Genomic DNA, 23,995 nt, shown 5'->3' with positions numbered 1-23,995 from the left:
ACACCTATCACAATGGTGATGTACCAGGTCTGCCAGCTGAACTCCACATCTATACCACACCTATCACAATGGCAATGTACCAGGTCTGCCAGCTGAACTCCACATCTATACCACACCTATCACACTGTTGATGTACCAGGTCTGCCAGCTGAACTCCACATCTATACCACACCTATCACAATGGTGATGTACCAGGTCTGCCAGCTGAACTCCACATCTATACCACACCTATCACAATGGTGATGTACCAGGTCTGCCAGCTGAACTCCACATCTATACCACACCTATCACACTGGTGATGTACCAGGTCTGCCAGCTGAACTCCACATCTATACCACACCTATCACAATGGTGATGTACCAGGTCTGCCAGCTGAACTCCACATCTATACCACACCTATCACAATGGTGATGTACCAGGTCTGCCAGCTGAACTCCACATCTATACCACACCTATCACAATGGTATATCTAATCATGTACAAATTAATTTCCATTCAAAATTATATAAGGCCTGGGTAAATAAACACTACACATCTGATATTGTTTTGTTAAGCAGTCATAACCCTAAAATACAGCCCACCATTACACGTGAAGCCATGTCAGTAAAAGTCACAATTTGAAGCCAATTTGTGGATTTGACCAGTAAAGAATTTTGCTTAGTTTAAAATTACTTCCAACAGATATATTAGAGTGACTTCAGTAACTCCTGAAAACTGACAAATAATGTGGTGACATGTCTGCAATTAATTTATTGCTCTTAACATACAGAGATGATCTTAGAGTTGGTCAAAAACCAGACAGTAAATCACCAGAGAGCAGAGTCACTTATTGAGCAGCTTTGGCACAGAGTGTTACTCCAGAGTGATTGCCACTTGTGACAGAAGTAATGGAAATAGTGCTATTTTATCTACATAAGTAATGTTACTGTTCTGTTTGATTTATATTTTCTATACTCATAACCCAAGATTAGACTGCATGCACATATTCATTTATGACTTTTTTAATTACATTGTGGATCGTCACATAATGTAGTTCACAATCATGAACTCCAACTAGTGTATTATAGTGATGAAGGGGGCTGTATATAATTTAATAACATAACTAATACATGGGTAAGAAAAATATCAGTTGATGCTGGTAGATGCTGTAATGCCAGGTCCTACAGATGCAAAATAGGAATGTCTGCTTTAAAAAGTCAGTATATTTAGACTATTTCAAACTGTTTTCTATCGATCTGTTGTAAGCATTAAACCGCATTGAGTCAATGTGCTCTTATGAATATGAAATTAATCGAAAAGGGACACAACCCTACTAAAAATGGAGTTGACCAGACAAAACCCTTACATGGCACATCCAGGTCTATCAAAAATTGATGGAGAAAGGGCAATAACTCCATCAAAAATGGACCTGAACAGTGTGTGTGATAAGGATTTTTAACATAGCTTCAACAATTTTTCAGTCATATTGCTATGATGTCTGCAGCGTGGCAGTTTATAGTGATGTCTAGCACTGGGCATCATAACACAGACATGTGGCATGATGTCCCACCCAGTCACATTATCCTGACACAAGGCTGACCAGTCCTAACACTAACCTCTTAATGCTGAGCACCTAGTGAGGTAACTGTTAGTACCATTTTTGTAAGTCTTTGGTATGACTTGGCCAGGGTTCGAACCCATGACCTGCCGCTTCCAAGGCAGAAACTCTAACCACTAGGCCACCGGAGTGGTCGGACCTGAACAGATGAAACTGGAAAAGGCACCTCAACACATAATCATCTACAAAACTGCATCCAATTATGTGTAAGAGTTTTACAGCTGATGTTAGAACAGATACACACAGGTTGGCAGGTAGAAAAGGTGACTATCATGAGGCTTCTTCCTGTCAATGCAGGGTCCTAAACAAGAATTCCACATAATGCTAAGTCTCTTTCTGCTCTGATGTGGTATACTCCAAACTCATTGAAAATTTGTTAGAGCTAAACAATTAGTTTAGGTAATTCACTGCAACCTACTTTTGCACATGGCGAGTAGTAACCTCCAAATTAAATACAACCCATCATGTTCCATGGCTATATATATATATATATACATATATATATATATATATATATATATATATATATATATATATATATATATATATATATATATATATATATATATATATATACACATCAGTGTCAGAGAAAATGGGTTAATGTAAAAAAAAATCACTGTGACCAATTCTGGTCAAAGGTGAGTAACATCCAAGATGAATATAACCATTAAGTTTCAGGACTGTAAATACAACAGTGTCAGAGAAACTGAGTTAATGTAAAAAGAACTACATCATTGTGACTTACTTTTGTCAAGGGTGAGTAACATCCATGATGAATACAACCATTAAGTTTCAGGACTGTAAATATAACAGTGTCAGAAAACCTTGACTACATGTAAAACTTTTACTTTGACCCACAACAACCACCATGAAGATAACAACATCAGAAAAGTGAACCCCTTGTCTTGCCAATGATTTTTAGGTGTGACAAAAAGAAGTATATTATTAATATGAAATGCAATGCAACTTAAGATCAATGAATATCTTACATCCTGTTCATCTGAAAACTTTTCCTGATCTGTCTTGAACTTCTTTCGCCTCTCTTCTAATTTTCTTTCCTGAAACATATCATCTGATTGAAAACATACATCATCTGTCTAAAACATACATCATCTGACTGAAACACACACTATGTTTCTAAAACACAAATCATCTGACTGAAACATACATTATGTGTCTAAAACATATATTATCTGACTGAAATATACATTGTGTCTAAAACATACATCATCTGACTGAAACATATTATGTGTCTAAAGCATGCATCAACTGACTGAAACATCATTTGACTGAAACATACATTATGTGTCTAAAACATACATCATCTGTCTAAAACATATATCATCTGACTGAAACATATGTGTCTAAAATATATATCATCTGACTGAAACATACATCATGTGTCTAAAACATACATCATCTGACTGAAACATACATTATGTGTCTAAAACATATATTATCTGACTGAAACATACATTGTGTCTAAAACATACATCATCTGACTGAAACATATATTATGTGTCTAAAACATACATCAACTGACTGAAACATCATTTGACTGAAACATACATTATGTGTCTAAAACATACATCATCTGTCTAAAACATACATTACGTGTCTAAAACATACATTATCTGTCTAAAACATACATCATCTGTCTAAAACATACATTACGTGTCTAAAACATACATCATCTGTCTAAAACATACAACATCTGACTGAAACATACATTATGTGTCTAAAACATACATCATCTGACTGAAACATATATTATGTGTCTAAAACATACATCATCTGTCTAAAACATACATCATCTGACTGAAACATATATTATGTGTCTAAAACATACATCATCTGACTGAAACATACATTATGTGTCTAAAACATACATCATCTGTCTAAAACATACATTACGTGTCTAAAACATACATCGTCTGTCTAAAACATACATCATCTGACTGAAACATACATTATGTGTCTAAAACATACATCATCTGACTGAAACATACATTACGTGTCTAAAACATACATCATCTGTCTAAAACATACATCATCTGACTGAAACATACATTATGTGTCTAAAACATACATTATCTGACTGAAACATATATTATGTGTCTAAAATATATATCATCTGTCTAAAACATACATCATCTGACTAAAACATACATCATCTGACTGAAACATACATTATGTGTCTAAAACATACATTATCTGACTGAAACATACATTGTGTCTAAAACATACATCAACTGAATGAAACAAATTATGTTTCTAAAACATACATCATCTGACTGAAACATATATTATGTGTCTAAAACATATATCAACTGACTGAACATACATTATATGTCTAAAACATACATCAACTGACTGAAACATACATCATGTGTCTAAAACATACATCAACTGACTGAAACATAAATTATGTGTCTAAAACATACATCAACTGACTGAAACATATGTGTCTAAAACATACAGCATCTGACTGAAACATACACTGTGTCTAAAACATACATCAACTGACTGAAACATACACCATTTGACTGAAACATACATTGTGTCTAAAACATACATCATCTGACTGAAACATACATTATGTGTCTAAAACATACATTATCTGACTGAAACATACATTATGTGTCTAAAACATACATTATCTGACTGAAACATACATTATGTGTCTAAAACATACATCAACTGACTGAAACATACATTATGAGTCTAAAACATACATCAACTGACTGAAACATACTCCATTTGACTGAAACACATATTTTACATACATCATCTGACTAAAACATAGATCAACTGACTTCTGCCAGGCAGTATGGCTAAGTATATGATGTTTCTGCTTTTAAGGATGCCAAATACTACTCAGTTTCTTAAGGAAATATTTGATAATGGAAAATAAACATATGCTGGTGTTAGTAAGAACAAGTTCTATTAATTATTCTAATTTATTTGCCCTTTTAACCCTTTACAATGTTTAGGATGCTTGCAATCTGACGGTACCTTTTTTGGATGACACAAAGTTTGATATTTGACAGGCAGAAGAAACATTCTAAATCTAATTTTCTTCTTCTACAGGATGCTGTGCTATATCAATTGATAGAGAACTGGTCTCATAATCCATGGGTCACAGGTTCAATGCCCTCCCAAGCTGGTGGTCAGCTGCCATGGTGTGTCATTAGGAAAGGTACTTCACTCCCATTTTGTCAGCATGGTAAAGCTAAATACCATGTTAATTTTGAGAGCACCTACATTGATATAACTAAACTACATTGATATAACTAAACTACATTCAGTGTGTAGGGTGCTGACTTAAGATAGATCAGTGCCTGAATTAGAAATGTCATAGTATGCATGTTTATTTGAAATAGGCTGTGATAATGTATTTTGAATGAGACTTATACATAAATAATTATAAGTATATATACTGAATTAAAGGTTTAAATTTTGAAAATCCCTTCAAATTCTTGTCATATTTTAGCAAATAGTTTTGATTAAATCTGAATCCACCCTGCCCATCAAATATATCTCTACTCAAAAACTGATGAGAAGCCAAACAAGAACCATTAAGGGAAATATGAGCTGGCACTCACTTCTGAAACGACTGGATAAAAATGCATCAACACTTGTCCCACTGACCTGCATTTCCAGACTTTTCAAAGATTTGTCCAATTCATTCTTCTTTCTCTCATATTCTGCTCTCTTCTCTTGCACCTGCTCCTCCTGTAAGCAAATTGGTTCAATAAGAGCTTTGCAGAATTTTTCAAACAATAAATTAGTTTTTCTTTCTTAACACAGACATAATTGATCCATCATGTGGGTCTGAAAAGTATATTTGTAATTTCATCACATGAATCGTCAATTTGTATATATTTATTTTCCATCTGTATATTCAACGGTACCACTCAAACATAATTTGCACTTAAAGTTTTATAATAACAATGCACTGATTCTGATTCAAACAAGATGTTTACCTGCAAACATGAATTCCCTTGCCATCAGAAGCTCACCTCATCATATACAGACTGGTATAAGGACTGATGCAGAGGCTAGGGAAATATGAACCTAACAAAGAGATATTCCATGACATCCATTCCAGACTGGTCTAAGCTGGAATTAAAAACCCATTGCACACTGATGATCATTTGTAATTTCCCATGATGGGCCATGTTTGCGTATTTACTCATCTTACATTAAATATAAATTGTTTTTATTTAAAAATCTAACACTACTTTTCTTTAACCAAAGTCTATTCAATCCTGATTTTTGAATGATCTGCACTTTAACTGTCATCATGAAACCTCCCAATGAAAATTATCGATCTCTATGGTCTTTTATAATGGTGGTCAAGTACAAAACTTGGGGCAAAATAAAAGAGTGTCAACTGGAATCGAGGGTAGTACAAATTTGTTTATCAATATGCATAACTTTCATTGTGACATCAAAGCATGCGACATTCAATCTGGATTGTACTGGATCACACCTTTAGGTTCATTTCGTCAAAAAATGTCTACTTACTTTAACACTGATTTTGCCATATGCACCTCTCAGGGTGTCTAAATAATGAGCTTCCAAAGGAAAACGGATGTATGCAAATCCAAATGAAGTGAATACTTGCCATTTAAAGGCATGTAGAATCAAATTCTAAAAAATGACACCCATTAGTGAAATAGTCAGTGTTGAATACCTACATGACCCATGTACTATAATGTTGATCATGTAACTTATAATGGTCATGTGATACAAGGAGACTGGTGCAGATGGGTGGTAATTCAAGCCCCTTATCACTGTTTAGTGTTGACCTCAGCTGATGTATTTCGGTCATACATGAACATTGTAACAATATGGTACATTCCATCATCCCCAATCAATGGTTATCACATCAGAGAACAATATATGGACAAGGAAGGTCAAGGAGTTGATCAAAATAAGACAGTGGATGCCAACACTAAGCAGGGAGGAGGGGCTTAAATTACCACACATCTACTCCAGTCTCCTCATATCACATGACGATTATAAGTCACAAGATCAATAAGTCATGTGATCAGTATTAGTCGCTGATGAAGGCAGTGTGATATTGCCAAAAATTTTGAACATTTAAGACAATTATGCTCTGAGCATGGAAAATTACAAACGATCATTACCCTCTAGTTGCGAGTCTAAACTAATGATCAAACCAACATGTGAAGGACAGAACCCGTACTACTCATTGACATTCACCTACAAAGTTCCATCAGTTTATGGTTGAAACTAGCTTGATCAGTCTTGATGTAATAGGCTTAAAGATAAAGAGGATGTGACAAATAAATGGCTGAAAATACAACTTCAGTTAGGTGTGAATAAAATGTTACAGTAACTTAGATTTTGTATGGATAAGTTATTCGTCCTTTATATGTATCTACAAACCAATTATCATCACAGCTGCTGAAATCAATTATAATATATAACGTATGCTATATAAAGGGTGCAACATGCCAATTTTGATATGTGAAGGTGAAACAGGTTCCATGATTTTAGGTAAAAGGAATGAACAGACGATAATGTAATAGTCACTCAAGTGTGAAAGTAGGTCACACTGACCTCAGTTTTAACATAGTTTAAATACTCTTCCTGAGATCCATCCATATAATAATATTCATGAATGCATGTGAAATATGACCTGAGATACTGAGTGTCATGAAAATACACCAAAGTGACAGTTTTTCTAAACTTGCATTTTTTTCACTGAGATGTATTTACATACCAATTTTCATGAATGTTGTTGCAAAAAGGTGCAAGACATTGTAGGTATTACAGACCAAGTAATGAAAATAACAATGTCACTCGAGCTGAAAAAGTATTTCACAAGGGCCTATCCTAGTTTTGGTATGGCTGAGTTACATTTCCTCAGATGTGCTTGCATACCAGTTTTCATAAGTCTAGGTTAATTTGGGTCTGACATAATGAGGATGTAATGAAAGAACAAACACATGAATGAACAGGGAAAATGCTCAATAACACCTCTTAACTTTGTTGACAAGGGGATAACAAGCATCTTAAAAAGGGTACATAAAATTAATTTAACCAATATGACAAATTCATTTTTTTTTACCCCTAACTTGTCTATGAAAAGATTTATTGCATTTAATTTGCCCAACAGAGCCATGAATAGAATTGTTGCATTTAATTAGCCCAACTTATCTATGAAAAGATTTATTGCATTTCATTAGCCCAATGGATCCATGAATAGAATTATTGCATTTAATCAGCCCAACTTATCTAAGAACATAATTACTGCATTTAATTAGCCCAACTTATCTATGAACAGAATTACTGCATTTAATTAGCCCAACTTATCTATGAATACAATTATTGTGATTTTAACATATCTGAAAGCCTCCTTGATCACCTTTAGATACAAAATGAACCAAAATCTAAAAAACTAGAGATGAAACTGTGTTTTTTTAATCTGTACAAATATTTTACCTACAAAAAACTTTAAAAGCTTTATGTACAATGGCTCATGTATTTTATTTTGTTTCTTTAATGACATTATACCTGTGAGTGTACATGAAGTGCAACTAATCAACCATCTGTCTGTCTGTCTATTAACAAAGTATATGGCTGATTTGTAAGCTAGTACATTCAGTATATCTTACACTGATGGTGCTATTCTCTCATGCATAGTTACATGTCATTGTGCTTTTTTTGAATTTCTATCAAAAACATGCAAAATTGCTGCATCACTTTACAAGTTCTCTCCACTGACCATGGCAATTATGATACCAGTTCATTCTGTATATGAATTTATGGTATCTGGGTTTTAAATATTTGAACCTATTTGTTCAATGGGAGGTCAAGATTTGTGGAAATATTTTGCGATGTGATACAATACCTAATTTTCTCAGTTTGCTTGACAAGTGATCTAAGACGTTTGAAAAAAGATGAAAAAGACAAACACAAGTGACAACTCTGCCACAAAATTTTTGAAATAGCTTCAGAAATATCATATAATGTCCAAAGATTTCCTCATATGATACAATTATTTTGGGCTCTGTATTCATGAAACTCATTAAGCTAAAATCAGACATCAAACAAGAATACAAATGAACCTGTGCTAGTGACCACTTTGTTTAAGACAAAACTGCTTTAAAGAGATCACAAAATCAAATGCTGTATTTCATACTTTGGATCTTCAATACTAATGACAACCTGTCTTATAAGAATCACATTTTGGAGTTCTCACTCTCTTAGGACAGGTTTCAGTGTCTCTCATTGAGATGTATAATAAGTGAATGATTACAACAAAAATGCCACATTATATGCCAGCCCCATGTTTAATAGTCCCTAAAAAAATAAATAAAAGAAACTTGTATGAAAAACAATTTTACTTCTTTCAGTTAGTGACCCTGACCTTTGGACCCCAAAATATATTGGAGTTTTCCTAACACCACAAGCAAGCCATTCAAGAAGTTTGGTCCAATGTTATTGCAGACACCATTTTTCTTCTTTCAGTTACAGTGACCTGTACCTTTGGACCCCAAAATCAACAGGATTCTTTCCTCCTCCAAGCGCAAGCCATACACAATGATTGGTAACCATGTATGACGGATAAATTCAGTTACTGTGTGAAGACTATGTTGTTCTTTTAGTCATGATGTCCTTGAGAAATGACCTTGCCTGAAATTGATAGAGTTCTTCCTATTCCCAAGAAAAACTAACTGTAGATCCTGGAGAACTTGAGTTATTGTATCAAAACCATTTTTCTTCTTCCAGGCAGTGAGCTTGGCCTCTGTGATTTTGAGCTTGAAAATAATACGGTCCTTACCCCAACTGCAAGCCATCTACTACAAACTTTGGCAACTGTAGATAGTGGACATCTTGAGTTATTGTGCAGAAAGCAACAGAGGGACTGATGGATGAACATCATAACATAGTACATGCCCACTTTATGGCATCCATATAAAACCTGCTTTGTCTGAGAAAGATTCTGAATTTCATTTATTTTAAACTGATTACAAATTGCTGAAAACAGAAATTGATTCATTCATCCATGTGCAAATTATGTGCTCTGACAGTTTTGAGACTATAGATCAAGGTCATGCATAGTGAAGGGACATTTGGTGTCAATAAACTTACATCTTCATACCCCATGCAAAAGTAATGATTTAGAAGTAATTACTTACCAAATACAGTGGAAACTGTTTATAATATACTATAATTTAGCAAATTCTTAATATTCAAAATAAATAAAAATCTTATAATTATGTTATCTGAGTATTCCTCTTAGTTATATGCACATCACAAAGGGCACTGCTCTCTAAAATTTGATCAGCAGAACCGTAAAAAGAATTTTTTATGGCAAACCCAGCCTACAGATGAGTAATCAGAGCCCATAACTCGCTTAAATGATAAGATGGAATGCAGAAAATCAAACTGATTTAATGTTTTATCAACATAAAGGCAATGAAAAAAACAACGTTAGTATGATGGGCAATCAGGGGCCATAACTCTTGTAAATGATAATATAGAACACTAGAAATTAAAGTCATTTAAAGTCTCTTCAATGAAAAGCTGCATGCCATATTTCGCAGAAATCAAACGAAATTTTGTAAAGTTGTACTGTGGAAACCATAGTCAAGAGGACAGGCAATCAGAGTTCTGTAAATGACACCATGGAATGCTAGAAATCAAATTCACTCAAGGTCTGAGGAAGTTATTTTGCTAAAAACAAAGTCAGGTAGATGAACAATTAGGGGTGAAAACTTTTCTATATGAGACTAAACACATATAAAGAACATGTGACAATGTTAATACAAAATCGCATTGAATATGTTGAATGGTTCTTGAGCTATGCCAGTTACAATAAAAATCTTTTGTGAACAAATGAAGTTAAATATCCAGAACCATAATTCTATCCAAAATAATGTTGATGTGACAAAGCCCAAAGAGGCAAATCTATCTATTTGAAAACATCCCTATCTTGAGACAATGCATATACCAAACTGAATCAGAATAATTGAATGGGTCCTAAGTGGTGCTGGCACAATGATCTGCTTTAGTGGAAATTGAATACTGATAGAAAAAGGATAATAACTCTGACAAAATGGGATCTGAAAGGGCAAAACCTTTAAATGGCACATCTAAATGTAATAGGCAATTTACCTACCAAATGGCAGAGCTGTGCTGGTTATAATAAAATTCAATATGAAGATATGAAGGAAACTATCAAGGGCCATAACTCTATCCAAAATGGGGTTAATGAGACAAAACTTATAATGGACACACACAGGGCAATGAGACAATGTTCACATAAAATTGCATCAAAATATGTTCATCAGGGCCTAAGATTGCAAGTAGTAGGATCTGATTGATTATTGACTGATTATATTTTGATGGTGCACCAGCACTGTTAGGCTATTTAGTGCCATTCAAAAGGTTATATGTAGGATCATTTAAAAGTGGTAAAAGGTTTATATCTACCAGGGATACAAAACCAAGGCGTTGAAGGCAAAATGACAAGATGGTAATGGTAAGAAATAAAGCTTCCCGATCAACAGGGAATGTAAATGGTTTATGTTAATGAAGTTAGATGAAAAGGTATTGAAAATAAGGGATGGTATATACATTACATAAAAGTGCTCAAGGTGATGGCATAAAAGTTATAGCAAATGTTTACTTCTTTCAGGAATTCTGCTCAAGTGATGTAATATTGATAGAAAAAGGGCAATAACTCCATCAAAACTGAACTGAAATGATGTTGTGGAATGTTTGATATCAAATGCACTCGAGACCTCATCAATCTAGAGCCACATGCCAAATTTGCTCAAAATCCAAAACATTTTCGTGAAGTTCTCTTGCAGAAACCAACTAAATGAGACTAAGTGCATATAAGACTGGTGTAAGTCAAGTTCATAACCTACTGCATCAGAATATGTTTAATGATTCTTATGTTATGCCAGTTACAAGCAACATCTCATGCTAAGATATCAGGTTAATTATCAAGGGCCACAACTCTGTCCAAAATAGAGTTAAGATGACAAGAGCCATAAAAGGCACAACTATGGATAAGACATACCAAAGTGCATCAGAACATGTTCAATTATTCCTGAGCTATGCTGTTACAAGGATCTACTGTAGTCAAATATTAATGGAAAAATGGTAATAAATGCATCAAAATTGGGTCCAATAAGATGAAACTAGTAAATGGCACGTTTATATGTAATAGGCAATTCACTGATCAAAACGCATCAAATTTTGTGCAATGGTTGCTGACCTATTGCTGGTCACATGTAACAAACCAAACAAAGATATAAAATTAACTGTCATGGGGCATAACACTATTGTTTAACAATACAGCAGAGAAGACAAAATGCATATGTAGGTCTATGAAATAGTGCACACACTAAATTGCATCAGAACATAATGAATGGTTTGAAGGACTTATCTAAGTGGAAAAAGTGAAATAATACCACCAAAACTAGATCTGAGAAGATACCAACTTTTAAACAGCACATATAAATATAATATGCATTTAACGTATCAAAATGGCATGAAATTAATAATAAGGACTGCAGCGCTTTCCTTAGTTACATTCAGTGTGAAGGGAAAAAGAAACTGATGTACAGATTACAAAATGCAGATTACAATATAAAATTCTACTTTAAGACAAATTCTCCATGTCCACAGATTTTCATTATAAACAGCTTCCCTGAAATTCTGTTATGAACAAGTCTGTCAGTAATCTTCACCCATGAGGATAGTGTGCACATAATCTCCTACTTCATGTTTACAAAGGATGCATGCCATACAATTATATACTACTTCATATGGTGGAATAATTAGCATTGATTTCTATTTTTCTCTACATCAAGGGAATAAAAGGGAAAGATGGAAAATAATATTAAAACTACCCCAATTTACATAAATAATCCGTACAAAAGAATTCTACAGGATAAATTGGTTTAATTATTCAGGTCCACTATAAGGATGCATATACATGACCGCTATAAGGATGCATGTACATGACCGCTATAAGGATGCATGTACATGACCGCTATAAGGATGCATGTACATGACCGCTATAAGGATGCATGTACATGACCGCTATAAGGATGCATGTACATGACCGCTATAAGGATGCATGTACATGACTGCTATAAGGATGCATGTACATGACCGCTATAAGGATGCATGTACATGACCGCTATAAGGATGCATGTACATGACCGCTATAAGGATGCATGTACATGAACGCTATAAGGATGCATGTACATGACCGCTATAAGGATGCATGTACATGACCGCTATAAGAATGCATGTACATGACCGCTATAAGGATGCATGTACATGACCGCTATAAGGATGCATGTACATGACTGCTATAAGGATGCATGTACATGACTACTAAAGGTCCAAAACGGAACTGATCGTTACTGAAATTACCTACTCATCAGCAACTTACTCTGCGCCACAATTCTGATGAAATCTTGGAATTAAAATAATAATATCAATGTTGAAAACTAAATCCTATGATTAATAGATTTTCATAACCCTACTGAGCAGAAAAGCTAGAACTGCATATACTGTCTCTAATAAGCATTAACTTGTCTTACACTGCCACTTTCCAGGTATTCTTTTTATCAATTATACATGAGCTAACATTCTATTAGACTTGTCATAATGGCCAGTTTTGCCACATCACCAGAGGTAGCCCTTGAAAAACATTAACTGACTAAGTGTTTTATTTTTAATTATTCCACCATAAAATGCTGTTATACATCATTACAGTGCAAATACATGGGACGATGGTATCTTTGAAATATACATTGTATTCCATGCAGTGCAGTTCACCTCTCCATCTAAGTTACTGCTCTGTAACTCAGACATCTTTTCCTTTTTATCTGCCTCATATGTCTTCGGCTACCAGTCACAATTAAGAAATAAAAAGCTTCCTCATAATTAATGAATCACAAAAAGAAATTAATGTCTATCCTTGAAACAATATGAAGCAATGGGTATGGCTGTTTATATCATGCACTCAGATTTAATATTTAAAATAATCAATACAATTCTTTAGTGTTATGCCATGTTTGAAACACTCAAATTCATAAATTATGTAGCAATACAATATATTCTGTACTTTTCTTATCATCATGTACTTTTACCATGCCCTTTACATACAACTACCACTGTGTTGTGGCGACACTAAACATAAGTGTAAATTTATAGATATCGTAAAAATGCATAAACAGTTAATTTATATTTATGTGCTCTAACAAGATACTCAGAATACTGGAATTAACTTTACTGCTACGTAACTTTCAAATACCGACTTTTTACTTATTATTTTACAAATGTTAGTAACAAGTTTTCAAATGTTGAATCCTTGGATCTGACCATTTACTGATGGACAGTAAAAGCTGTAATGGAACGTAGTGATAATTGCATTCTCAAGCTTTGATATTTAAGAGTTACAGTTTATGTCAACATCAGATTAACTGGAACACATAAACGTAAAAAAAGGATAGATTGATAAGCAACACTTCAATATAAATTCTTGAGAACCGACTGTCAGAAGTCAAGAATCCACATATATTAAACAGCATAACAAATACATATATTTAAAAAAAATAAAAAAAATAACAAGACATGATGCTATTAAATGCAAGTAAGAAATTAACACTGAGCTTAATCTTGGGCATCTGGACCTACATACAGATGTACAAACACACAGGGGCCCCAAGTGGCCGAGTGGTCTAAAGCGCTGTCCATTACGGATCACTGCCATCTCACCTCTGTCTGCGTAGGTTTGAGTCTCATATTCGGCCAATGTGGGTATGTGAGAAAGTTTGCCAGTAGCTTCTCAAGGGTCGGTGGTTCTTTCCGGGGATTTCCCCAGTTCTTCCTCCACCATTAATACTGGCTGCCATGTGTAGCCTATCGTGTGCTGAAAAATGGCGTTAAACCCTACAACAACAACAACAAACACACAAATTAATGTCTAATATGATCACTACATTCAATTTCTTTTTAAAAAATCTAGAAAAAATGAAATTCTCAAGTCCACGAAACAGAGGAACAAAAACACTTTTACAATCTTATAACACTACATGCTGTATGTGTATTATTTTATATCATAATTAAAATCTTAGAATCTTCTCATACAAGTTAACTTACCTCATCCTCAAGTTGTTCAGCCAGTGCCTCATGTTTTCTGGCTTGCTCTCTTCTCAACTCCTCCATGTCCTTCTCATGTTGTTTCTGAAGCCTCTTCCTCTCTGCCTCCTCTGTCTCTGCCAGCAGCTTCTTTTCTAGTCTCTCCTGACAAGTAAAAAACATCCAATAGCCTTCATCTGCTATACAATGTATAAAGTGAATTAAATGCTGGTTTCCTAAATGCAATTTATTTGGACCAGTAATTTGGATTTTACATTCAATCATAGTAACCACACTAAATCTGGAAAAATCCAAACTGTGTAAACATGAACATGCAGAGAGTTAAGTCAGGCTAAGGTGATTTAGACCCCTTTTTAAACAAAAGACTTTCTGTGCAAACTTTTACCTGTATTTTTAAACTTTGAACAATTTTACAACTTTATATTTTAAGTTTCAACTGGCACTATATAATCAGTATTGCACTGACAGATTGTGAAACCACCTACCTACTTATCCACTCAGCCACCCAGCAAACATACTACCTACCTACCAGCTGTGACATGACACAAAAATAATAGAAAAAAAATAAAAAAATTTATATCAAAGATGAGGTGATAAATTATTAAGAAACTGACTCTGTTGTTTTGCATAAATTTTTTCAAAATTCTTAAAATCTGCTTGAAAAAGCTATTATCATTTATCTCCCTTAGAAACAGATTTCACTTGGAGAAAGTCAGAGGTTTTGACTAACCATGGACTGATATCCAGCAATACACAATTTATGCATCATAATTACCTTGACTAACCATAACAGATGAGGTCTCACATGAAAAGCATGCAGTCCATTCACCTAATTCCAATACTCATCCATGTATACAATACAGTTTACCCATATACAATGTATAGCCATTCATATGTAAAGTTTACCATTGAATAAAATATTTATTCCCAAGAAATGGCCCTCTGAGAAGGCTAGGATGCATATCATCATCATCATCAGTCCCGCAGTCTAGTAGACGGTTGGGGTATGGCACAAAACCGAACAACCAGCTTCCTCCATTCCTCTTGATTTTCTGTCTTTCTCAGTGAGTCACTCGATGTCAAGCCTGTCCACTCTTGAATGTTATCTTTCCACCTCTTTCTTTGCCTGCCTCTCTTTCTTCTTCCTTGTACAGTGCCTTGCAGGATTGTCTTGGCAAGTCCTGATGATCGTGAGACATGCCCATACCACTGCAGTTTACGTTTTTTCACTGTGATCAGGAGGTCATCATGAGGCCATTGGCTTGTCTTATCCTCTGTTGTATTTCTTCATTGATGACATGGTCTTTGTACATGATGCCAAGGATCTTTCGGAAACATCTCATCTCTGTGGTGTGTATCCTTTCCTCTAAGTCAGCTGTTATGGTCCATGATTCGCAGGCATAGAGAAATATGGAGATCACCAGTGAGTGCATCAGTCTGACCTTTGAACTGAGTGCGATGTTCTTGTTGTTCCAGATGGGTTTCAGTTTTGTCAGTGCTGTTGTTGTCTGAGCAATCCTGGAGAGTACTTCAGGCTTTGATCCTTCATCTGTTACAGTTGCCCTTAAATATTTGAAGCTGTGGTCTGTTTCTAGCTTCATACCTTTGACCCTGATGTCAGTGCTGATGCCCTTGGTGTTGTTGGTCATCATTTTGGTCTTCTCTGCACTTATTTCCATGCCATAGGCTGCAGAGGTTTTGTCAAGGCTCTCTACTAAGCTAGCTAATTCTTGCTCATTTCCTGTTATTAGTCCATCAATGTCATCGCCAAAATATAAGTTGGTGATTGTTCTGCCTCCAATGCTGACCATCCCTTCATGCTTTTCAAGCACATCTGACATGATTCTCTCCAGAAAGATGTTGAGTAATGTGGGAGAGAGCAGACAGCCTTGTCTGACTCCAACTGTCATTCTGAACCAGTACCCTATGCTGCCACTGAAGTATACTGCACTGGTGGCCTTGTCATAGAGGTGCTCTATTACTGTGATGAGGTTGGCATTGATGTTGTACAGTCTCATGGTCGCCCACAAGGCTGCATGCCCTACCCTGTCAAATGCCTTCTTGAAATCCACGAAGATGTGGTACAGATCCTGCTGGTGTTGGAGGTACTTTTTACACAATATCCTGAGGTTGAAGATCAGCTCTGTTGTGCAGTGCCCTGCTCTGAACCCTGCTTGCTCCTCGGCATTGATCTTTTCAACCTGTGGTTTTAGTCTGTTCAGCAGTATCCTTAACATGACTTTGCTTGGATGGTATATAAGACTGATTGTAGGATGTATACAGGTGTAGCATAGACTAATCAATTTGATAATAAACATAAATACTTTGTTAATATTAGTGAAGCATATGATGTAAGTCATAGTGACCTTGTTTGGTTTCAAGGGCATGGAAGTAACAGAATGTATCCAATTATCAACTTTTATAATCTGAACATAAACAGCATCCAAACAATGAACCTTTAACACAAAATTTGAAGAAAGTCACTGAACACAAAATATGGATCTCAGAGACCTCTTTTGACAAAAAGGATGAACAACCTGTCAAGATGCATCCACTCACCAAGTATCATATTTCTAGGCAGGACAGAATGCACACAACATGCTTGAATTCCATGTGGTCATAAACTAAATACAAAAACTTAACCAAAGCAAATATTAAAAAAAGAAAAATAGGTCACAATGAGCTTCTTGTGTGTGTGTGTGTGTGAGTGTGATTTGGATTTTTAACGTAGCTTTAGCAATTTTTCAGTCATATTGCTATGATGTCTGCAGTGTAACAGCTTATAGTGATGTCTAGCACTGGGGCATCATGCCGCAGACATGTAGCATGATGTCCCACCCAGTCACTTTATCCTGACACCAGGCCAACCAGTCCTAACACTAACCTCTTAATGCTGAGGGCCAAGTGAGGCAGCTGTTAGTACCATTTTAGTAAGTCTTTGGTATGACTTGGCTGGGGATCAAACCCCGACCTCCTGCATCCAAGGTGGACGCTCTAACCACTTGCAAACACTGAGCTAAATGCAAGAACTTAACCAAGATATATCACTAATATACATGTATGTACAACTTAAGACACCTCAGCCCCATCCCCTGGAGTAGGTGCTATGAAACCCATGAAGAAAGAATGGCCAACATTCCTTGAGGGTGTACATATGTACAAGCTTACAAGCTTTTGTCACTGTGGATGCCAATACAGATGTCAACATTGACACCGACAATGAGGATAGAACAACTGTTTACTTCAAATTCAAAGAGGAGAGCTATTAATCTATATAAAACACTCCTGACATTTGAACTAACTGAGCAACTTGTGGTCTCTGCTTGTATTCTATTATTTACATTTTACTGTTTTCTCTTGCATGGAGTACAGAGTAAATCCATATTTTATCGCGTGACAATCTCATCAAAATGTCTCCAGTTATGCTTTTCAAATCTTGCAAGTAGATGTTGATTTCAACCAAAGTCTCTTTTTGATCAGCTATCTACAATCAATGAAACCACTCCAAATTGTATTACTGGACAGAAAATTACATATATAAATTGTATCCAAGATAGCCTTCATATCAGTCGGTGAGTACCCTAAGAGCATATTGGACTTTACAGTCTGCTCTTTTCTCCACAGCAGAAATGTTCTCATTTTCATACATTTTCAGATCATGGTCATTTACTGATGTTATGTCATACATGTACATCTGCATTTGTCTGGTGTGTTGCGTGTGCCATTTAACATAATGTTAGTTTGTCTACTGATTGGCATTAAATTTATAGACAGGTTCAAAGAAACAAAAAAGTTATCACAATTTTCAGTACTTTTCAAATACCCCTTGTGAGCATGGTAATATCAGTTCTGCAATGAGCTAAATGTTTGCAAGTGTAGTTAACACATAATATTAAAAAAAAGATAAATAAAGGGACACCCTTTGTAGGTGATACCTTCTCCTTGTACTCCTCCCTGATCTTTTTAAGCTGCTCTTCATGCTCCTCCTGCAGTCTGGACAATTCTTTCTGATGTTGCTTCTTCAACTCCTGTCTTCTTTCACTCAGAACCTCATCCAACTAATCAAATAAAATACAAATTACATAATTCACTAACATTTGCCAGCAAAACATAATGTAAGATATACTCACTTCAGGAGTTCTGGAATGTAAGGTATAGTCCATTTAGGAATTGTATAATGTAAGGAATATTTCCTTTAGGAGTTTTGAACAGTAAGGGATACTCCCTTTAGGACTTTCATGATGTAAGGTATACACCCTTTAGGAGTTTTAAAATGTAAGGTATACTCTCCCTTTGGGATTTGTATGATGAATGGTATACTCACTTGAGTTTTGGAAGGTAAGGTATAGTCCATTTAGAACTTTAATAATGTAAGGTTTCCTCACTTGAGGAGTTTTATGATGTAAGGTATACACCCTTTAGGAGTTTAGGAATGTAAGGTATACGCCCTTTAGGAGTTTTGGAATGTAAGGTACACTCCCTTTAGGTTTTGTATGATGTATGGTATACTCACTTGAGTTTTGGAAGGTAAGGTATACTCCTTTTTGAACTTTAATAATGTAAGGTTTCCTCACTTGAGGAGTTTTATGATGTAAGGTATACACCCTTTAGGAGTTTAGGAATGTAAGGTATACGCCCTTTAGGAGTTTTGGAATGTAAGGTACACTCCCTTTAGGTTTTGTATGCAAGTCCAGCATCCTAACCACTGAGCTTCTGTCATTCCTGCCTCTATCTGTCACCTCATACAAGATGCAGGAGATCACATCAGGCCTATTCTACATCCCCGAGTCTGCAGGTCTGTGATTTAGGATGAATGTTATATTGCATAAACCATTTTCATTCTTTCAGTCACAATGACCACAACTCTTTGACCCCAAATCAATGGGCCTCGTCCATACCCCAAGTACAAATCTTTCACAAAGTTTGGTCCTGGTATGTGATATAAAACTAATGTTTTTATTTGTATTCCTTTGATCACAGTGACTTTAGACCTTTGACATTCTGACTTAGAAATCAACAAGATTCTACCTTACCCCAAGTATAAGCCATTTACAAAGTTTGGTAACTGTAGATGGAGGAGAGCTCAAGTTATTTTCCATAACTATTGATTTTCTTTCAGTCACAGTCACTCTGAATTTGACCCTGAAACCAGTTTGATCCTTTCCCCAAGGAGAAGCTATCTATAATGTTTGGTAACTGTAGACTGTACATAACTCAAGTTGTTGTGTGTAAACAAAATTGGTAACAGATAATTGGGGATCACAACATAATATGCTGCATATTATAGCAGGCAGAAAAAAATTCAATGAAGAAAGTGAAGTCGTAGCAGCTTTACATGTTACTTGGTAAAACTATCTGGGTGAATGACCTATTTTGGTGAATTACTGTCTTTGACTTGTAACTATGTAATTAACATAATGAATGGCCAGCTATGATATAAGTTAGCCATCATGAAGAAATCTGAACATAAAGTTTATTAATGGGCAAATGAGTAGAGTTGGCAATATCTTCACTGAATAAATCCATCACAAGTCTGCACATCTCCGCACTGAAATGATTTTTTTTTATTTCAGCCAAGTCAATACAGTTCAGAGTCAGTGAAAACTGGACTGAGCACGAAAAGTTAATACATGTATTCTCATTATCATTAATGGTTTGGAGAAAGTATCATATGGACCTATCTTTTTATTTATTGTAGGGAATTCAAATTTCATAACCTATCATCCGGTCAGATTCTGCAAATTTATCAATGACTTACTAACTAATAATTTATTCATTTGTCCCAATAGTGGAAATGAAGCATTTCTGAATTTCAGCCAAAATCTATCACAGAAATCAAAATTGATTAATGGGTCATCTTATCAAAAGTGACCAATGCTTGACCAAATCAACTGTTATACATTATTTTCAACACTACATTTGATTGGAGCAGGTGTTACATTTATCCAATGTTATGACAGGTGGCCAGCTTAGTATAATTTTCAGAGGAATGGATCCTATTCTTGGATGTCATATTAAAGCCAAATCCTCACAAATAGGGTGTATTGAGGCCTTGTCATATTAGAGCCAAATCCTCAAAAATTGGGTGTATTGTGGCATTGTTATATTAAAAACAAATCCTCACAAATTGGGTGCATTGTGACCTTGTCATATCAGAGACAAATCCTCAAAAATTGGATGTATTGTGGCCTTGTCATATTAGAGCCAAATCCTCAAAAATTGGGTGTATTGTGTGGCATTGTTATATTAAAAACAAATCCTCACAAATTGTGTATGTTGTGGCCTTGTCATATCAGAGACAAATCCTCACAAATTGGGTGTATTGCACTCTACTATACATTTATTAATTTGCTGGCAATGATATCAAAGTAAGAGCTATTTTTTGAGCCATGTTATTTAAGTGATAGCAAAGTGAAAGTCATTTTTTAAAACTATGTTGTTTAAATGACAGCAAAATAAAGTCATTTCTTTAAGCCATGTTATTTAAGTGACAGCAAAGTGAGTCATTTCTTCAAACCATGTAATTCAAGTAACAGCAAAGTGAGAGTGATATCCTTAAACCATATTATTTAAATGTCTTCCAACCATGTTATTTAAGTGAAAATCATGTCTTTAAACCATATTAAGTGACAGCAAAGTGAGAGTCATCTCTACAAACCATTTTATTTACGTGATAGCAAAGTGAGAGTCATCTCTACAAACCATGTTATTTAGGTGATAGCAAAGTTAGAGACATCTCTACAAACCATGATATTAAGGTGTTAGCAACGTGAGAGTCATCTCTACGAACCATGTTATTTAGGTGATAGCAAAGTGAGTCATCTCTAAAAACCATGTTATTTAAGTGATAGTAAGGTGAAAGTCATTTCTAAAAACCATGTTATTTAAGTGATAGCAAAGTGAGTAATTTTATTTAAGTGATAGTAAGGTGAATGTCATTTCTTCAAACCATGTTATTTAAGTGATAGCAAAGTGAAAGTCATTTTTTTTAGATAATATTGGAATTTACCTTGCAGTAGGGAGTCCATTTGCAGTTGGACTGGGGCCTATTTTCCCACCTTTGAACATCCCTTTAAAAAATCTTTGCAATATATTCATATTTAAGAAACATACCGTTCATAAAAAATCTATAAAATATGTTGGTGACATGACTTCAGGAATCAAACAGTTGTGAGATATTACTGATATTTCTAAAAATTGTATAAAAATATTAGTCTACTAACCCCTTTGTCCAAGTCGTCAATAGCCATTTGCCTCTTCTTGGCACCTTCAAGCTCGTGTTCTTTCTTTTCCCTCTCTTGCTCATTTAGACGTTTCAACTCTTCTCGTATGAGTGTGAGGTCCTGAAAAGCCAATATGAGCAAGTATAATCAAGACAATCTCATTGTTAATTCAGTCTAATGCTTACTAAGCGAATTTTTGCAAGTACTTGTCTGGCTCTATCCACATACCAAGGTTTGGGATCTGGAATGCAATAGTACCTCAGCAGCTGACCAAAGTTATCTAAGAAAGAAAGAAAGAATGAAAGGAGAAATAAAGACTGAAAGAAAGATTTATTACTGACACACGAAGAATACTACACCATGCTAATATGAGTACATGTATAATGGTGTCCTGCCTACCAAGATGAATCTGTACTAGTCTTTTTTAGTAGGGGCCCCGAGTGGCCGAGTGGTCTAAAGCGCTCTCTGTTATGGATCACTGCCATCTCACCTTTGTCTGCGTGGGTTTGAGTCTCGGATTCGGCTAATGTGAGAAAGCTTGCCAGTAACTTCTTGTGGGTCGGTGGTTCTTTCCAAGGTTTTTACCAGGTTCATCCTTCACCATTAATACTGGCCACCATGTATAGCCTATCGTATGCTGAAAAATGGCGTTAAACCCTACAACACCAACAACTTTCTTAGTAATATCTAATTAAAAATTATTCTCAAAATATTTAAGAGAAACTAATTATTTTAGTAAAATATGTTGTTACTTTCATAATTCTAGCACATTAGGAGACTAACTGTTATCCCATGAATCTAAGTCTGTTTTACTTGTTTTAACAACATAAGTCCTAAACAGTCATCTGCTTGTTCAGGTGCAAGACGACATGCATAGTCTCTCAATGAATGGAGGGATTAGTGATAGATCCCATCAATCAGTTCCTACTAGAGTGGGTGGTATAACTGTGGAGAGGTCTTGGGAGGGAATGTCCATATTATGACGAGGTATGTACTGTAAAGACCCATGTTTTACTTAAAATATTGGTTTATGCCTTAAATACACTATCCAATAATAATACATCATGAGAACAGGTAAGAGAGTTTAAGTGAGTTTATCCCATTACCCTCAGTGTTTCAGCCAAGTCTGAGAAAACCAGAATCATTTGGAACACTTCATTTGAAAACGTGAGCTAATGGTGTGACCATAACAGGTCAATATCATAGTAACATTTGCAGTCTTTTTTACATTTTTACATATTAATTATTTGCATGAAACACCAAATAGGCTTACTTTAAGATTCTCCCCTTTGATACCTCCAATCATATTCTAACAGTGTGGGAGAAGTCAAAGTCTACAATTTTAACACTGTATACCCCTCAAACATTATAATCATCAGTTATTGCAAGGTTAGAGTTTCAAGTAACTCTTGTAGGTATGATAATGTTTACCTTCTTTGGTGTCACCCTTTTAGAATAAAATTTTTCAATAGAAGTTTACCTTTATGTAACACTTTTGTCTCAGCTTTTATGTTTTACTGGCTTGTTTATTAGTCATCATGTCTGCAGTCATTTTAATCTCTTTTGTGTCTGACTGGCTTGTTTATTAGTCATCTTATCTATGGTCTTTTTAATCTCTTTTGTGTCTTACTGGCTTGTTTATTAGTCATCTTATCTATGGACTTTTTAATCTCTTTTGTGTCTTACTGGCTTGTTTAATAGAGTCATCTTATCTGTGGTCATTTTAATCTCTTTTGTTTCTTACTGGCTTGTTTAACAGAGTGATCTTATCTGTGATCAATTTAATCTCCTTTGTGTCTTACTGGCTTGTTTAATAGAGTCATCTTATCTGTGGTCATTTTAATCTCCTTTGTGCCTTACTGGCTTGTTTAACAGAGTCATCTTATCTGTGGTCATTTTAATCTCTTTTGTGTCTTACTGGCTTGTTTAATAGAGTCATCTTATCTGTGGTATGGTGGCCTGAATGGTATATATGGTGGCCTGAATGATATACATTATGGCC

General features: G+C 35.1%; 1 protein-coding gene across 6 annotated transcripts in view; it reads right to left on the bottom strand.

The window, feature by feature from the left end:
- The window catches only part of LOC149793697 (uncharacterized), a 120,140-nt gene that overhangs the window by 54,363 nt on the left and 41,782 nt on the right, over positions 1–23,995 (bottom strand). For 4 of the 6 annotated variants that reach the window (XM_089967688.1, XM_089967689.1, XM_089967690.1 and 1 more), the window contains 6 exons: positions 21,994–22,113; positions 18,706–18,828; positions 14,771–14,914; positions 13,445–13,513; positions 5,252–5,335; positions 2,590–2,658 (listed from right to left, as the gene is read on the bottom strand). In XM_089967688.1, coding sequence (XP_089823814.1) covers positions 2,590–2,658; positions 5,252–5,335; positions 13,445–13,513; positions 14,771–14,914; positions 18,706–18,828; positions 21,994–22,113 — 609 coding nt within the window. The remainder of the gene's footprint in view (positions 1–2,589; positions 2,659–5,251; positions 5,336–13,444; positions 13,514–14,770; positions 14,915–18,705; positions 18,829–21,993; positions 22,114–23,995) is intronic. The other 2 variants (XM_089967691.1, XM_089967692.1) reach the window with 1 other exon arrangement.

Source organism: Sinohyriopsis cumingii, chromosome 8 (genome assembly GCF_028554795.1).
Source record: "Sinohyriopsis cumingii isolate HCF-2022 chromosome 8, ASM2855479v2, whole genome shotgun sequence".
In the NCBI taxonomy this organism is placed as follows: domain Eukaryota; kingdom Metazoa; phylum Mollusca; class Bivalvia; order Unionida; family Unionidae; genus Sinohyriopsis; species Sinohyriopsis cumingii.
The sequence above is the reverse complement of the archived record's forward strand: the minus strand, read 5'-3'. Positions and strand labels throughout refer to the sequence as shown.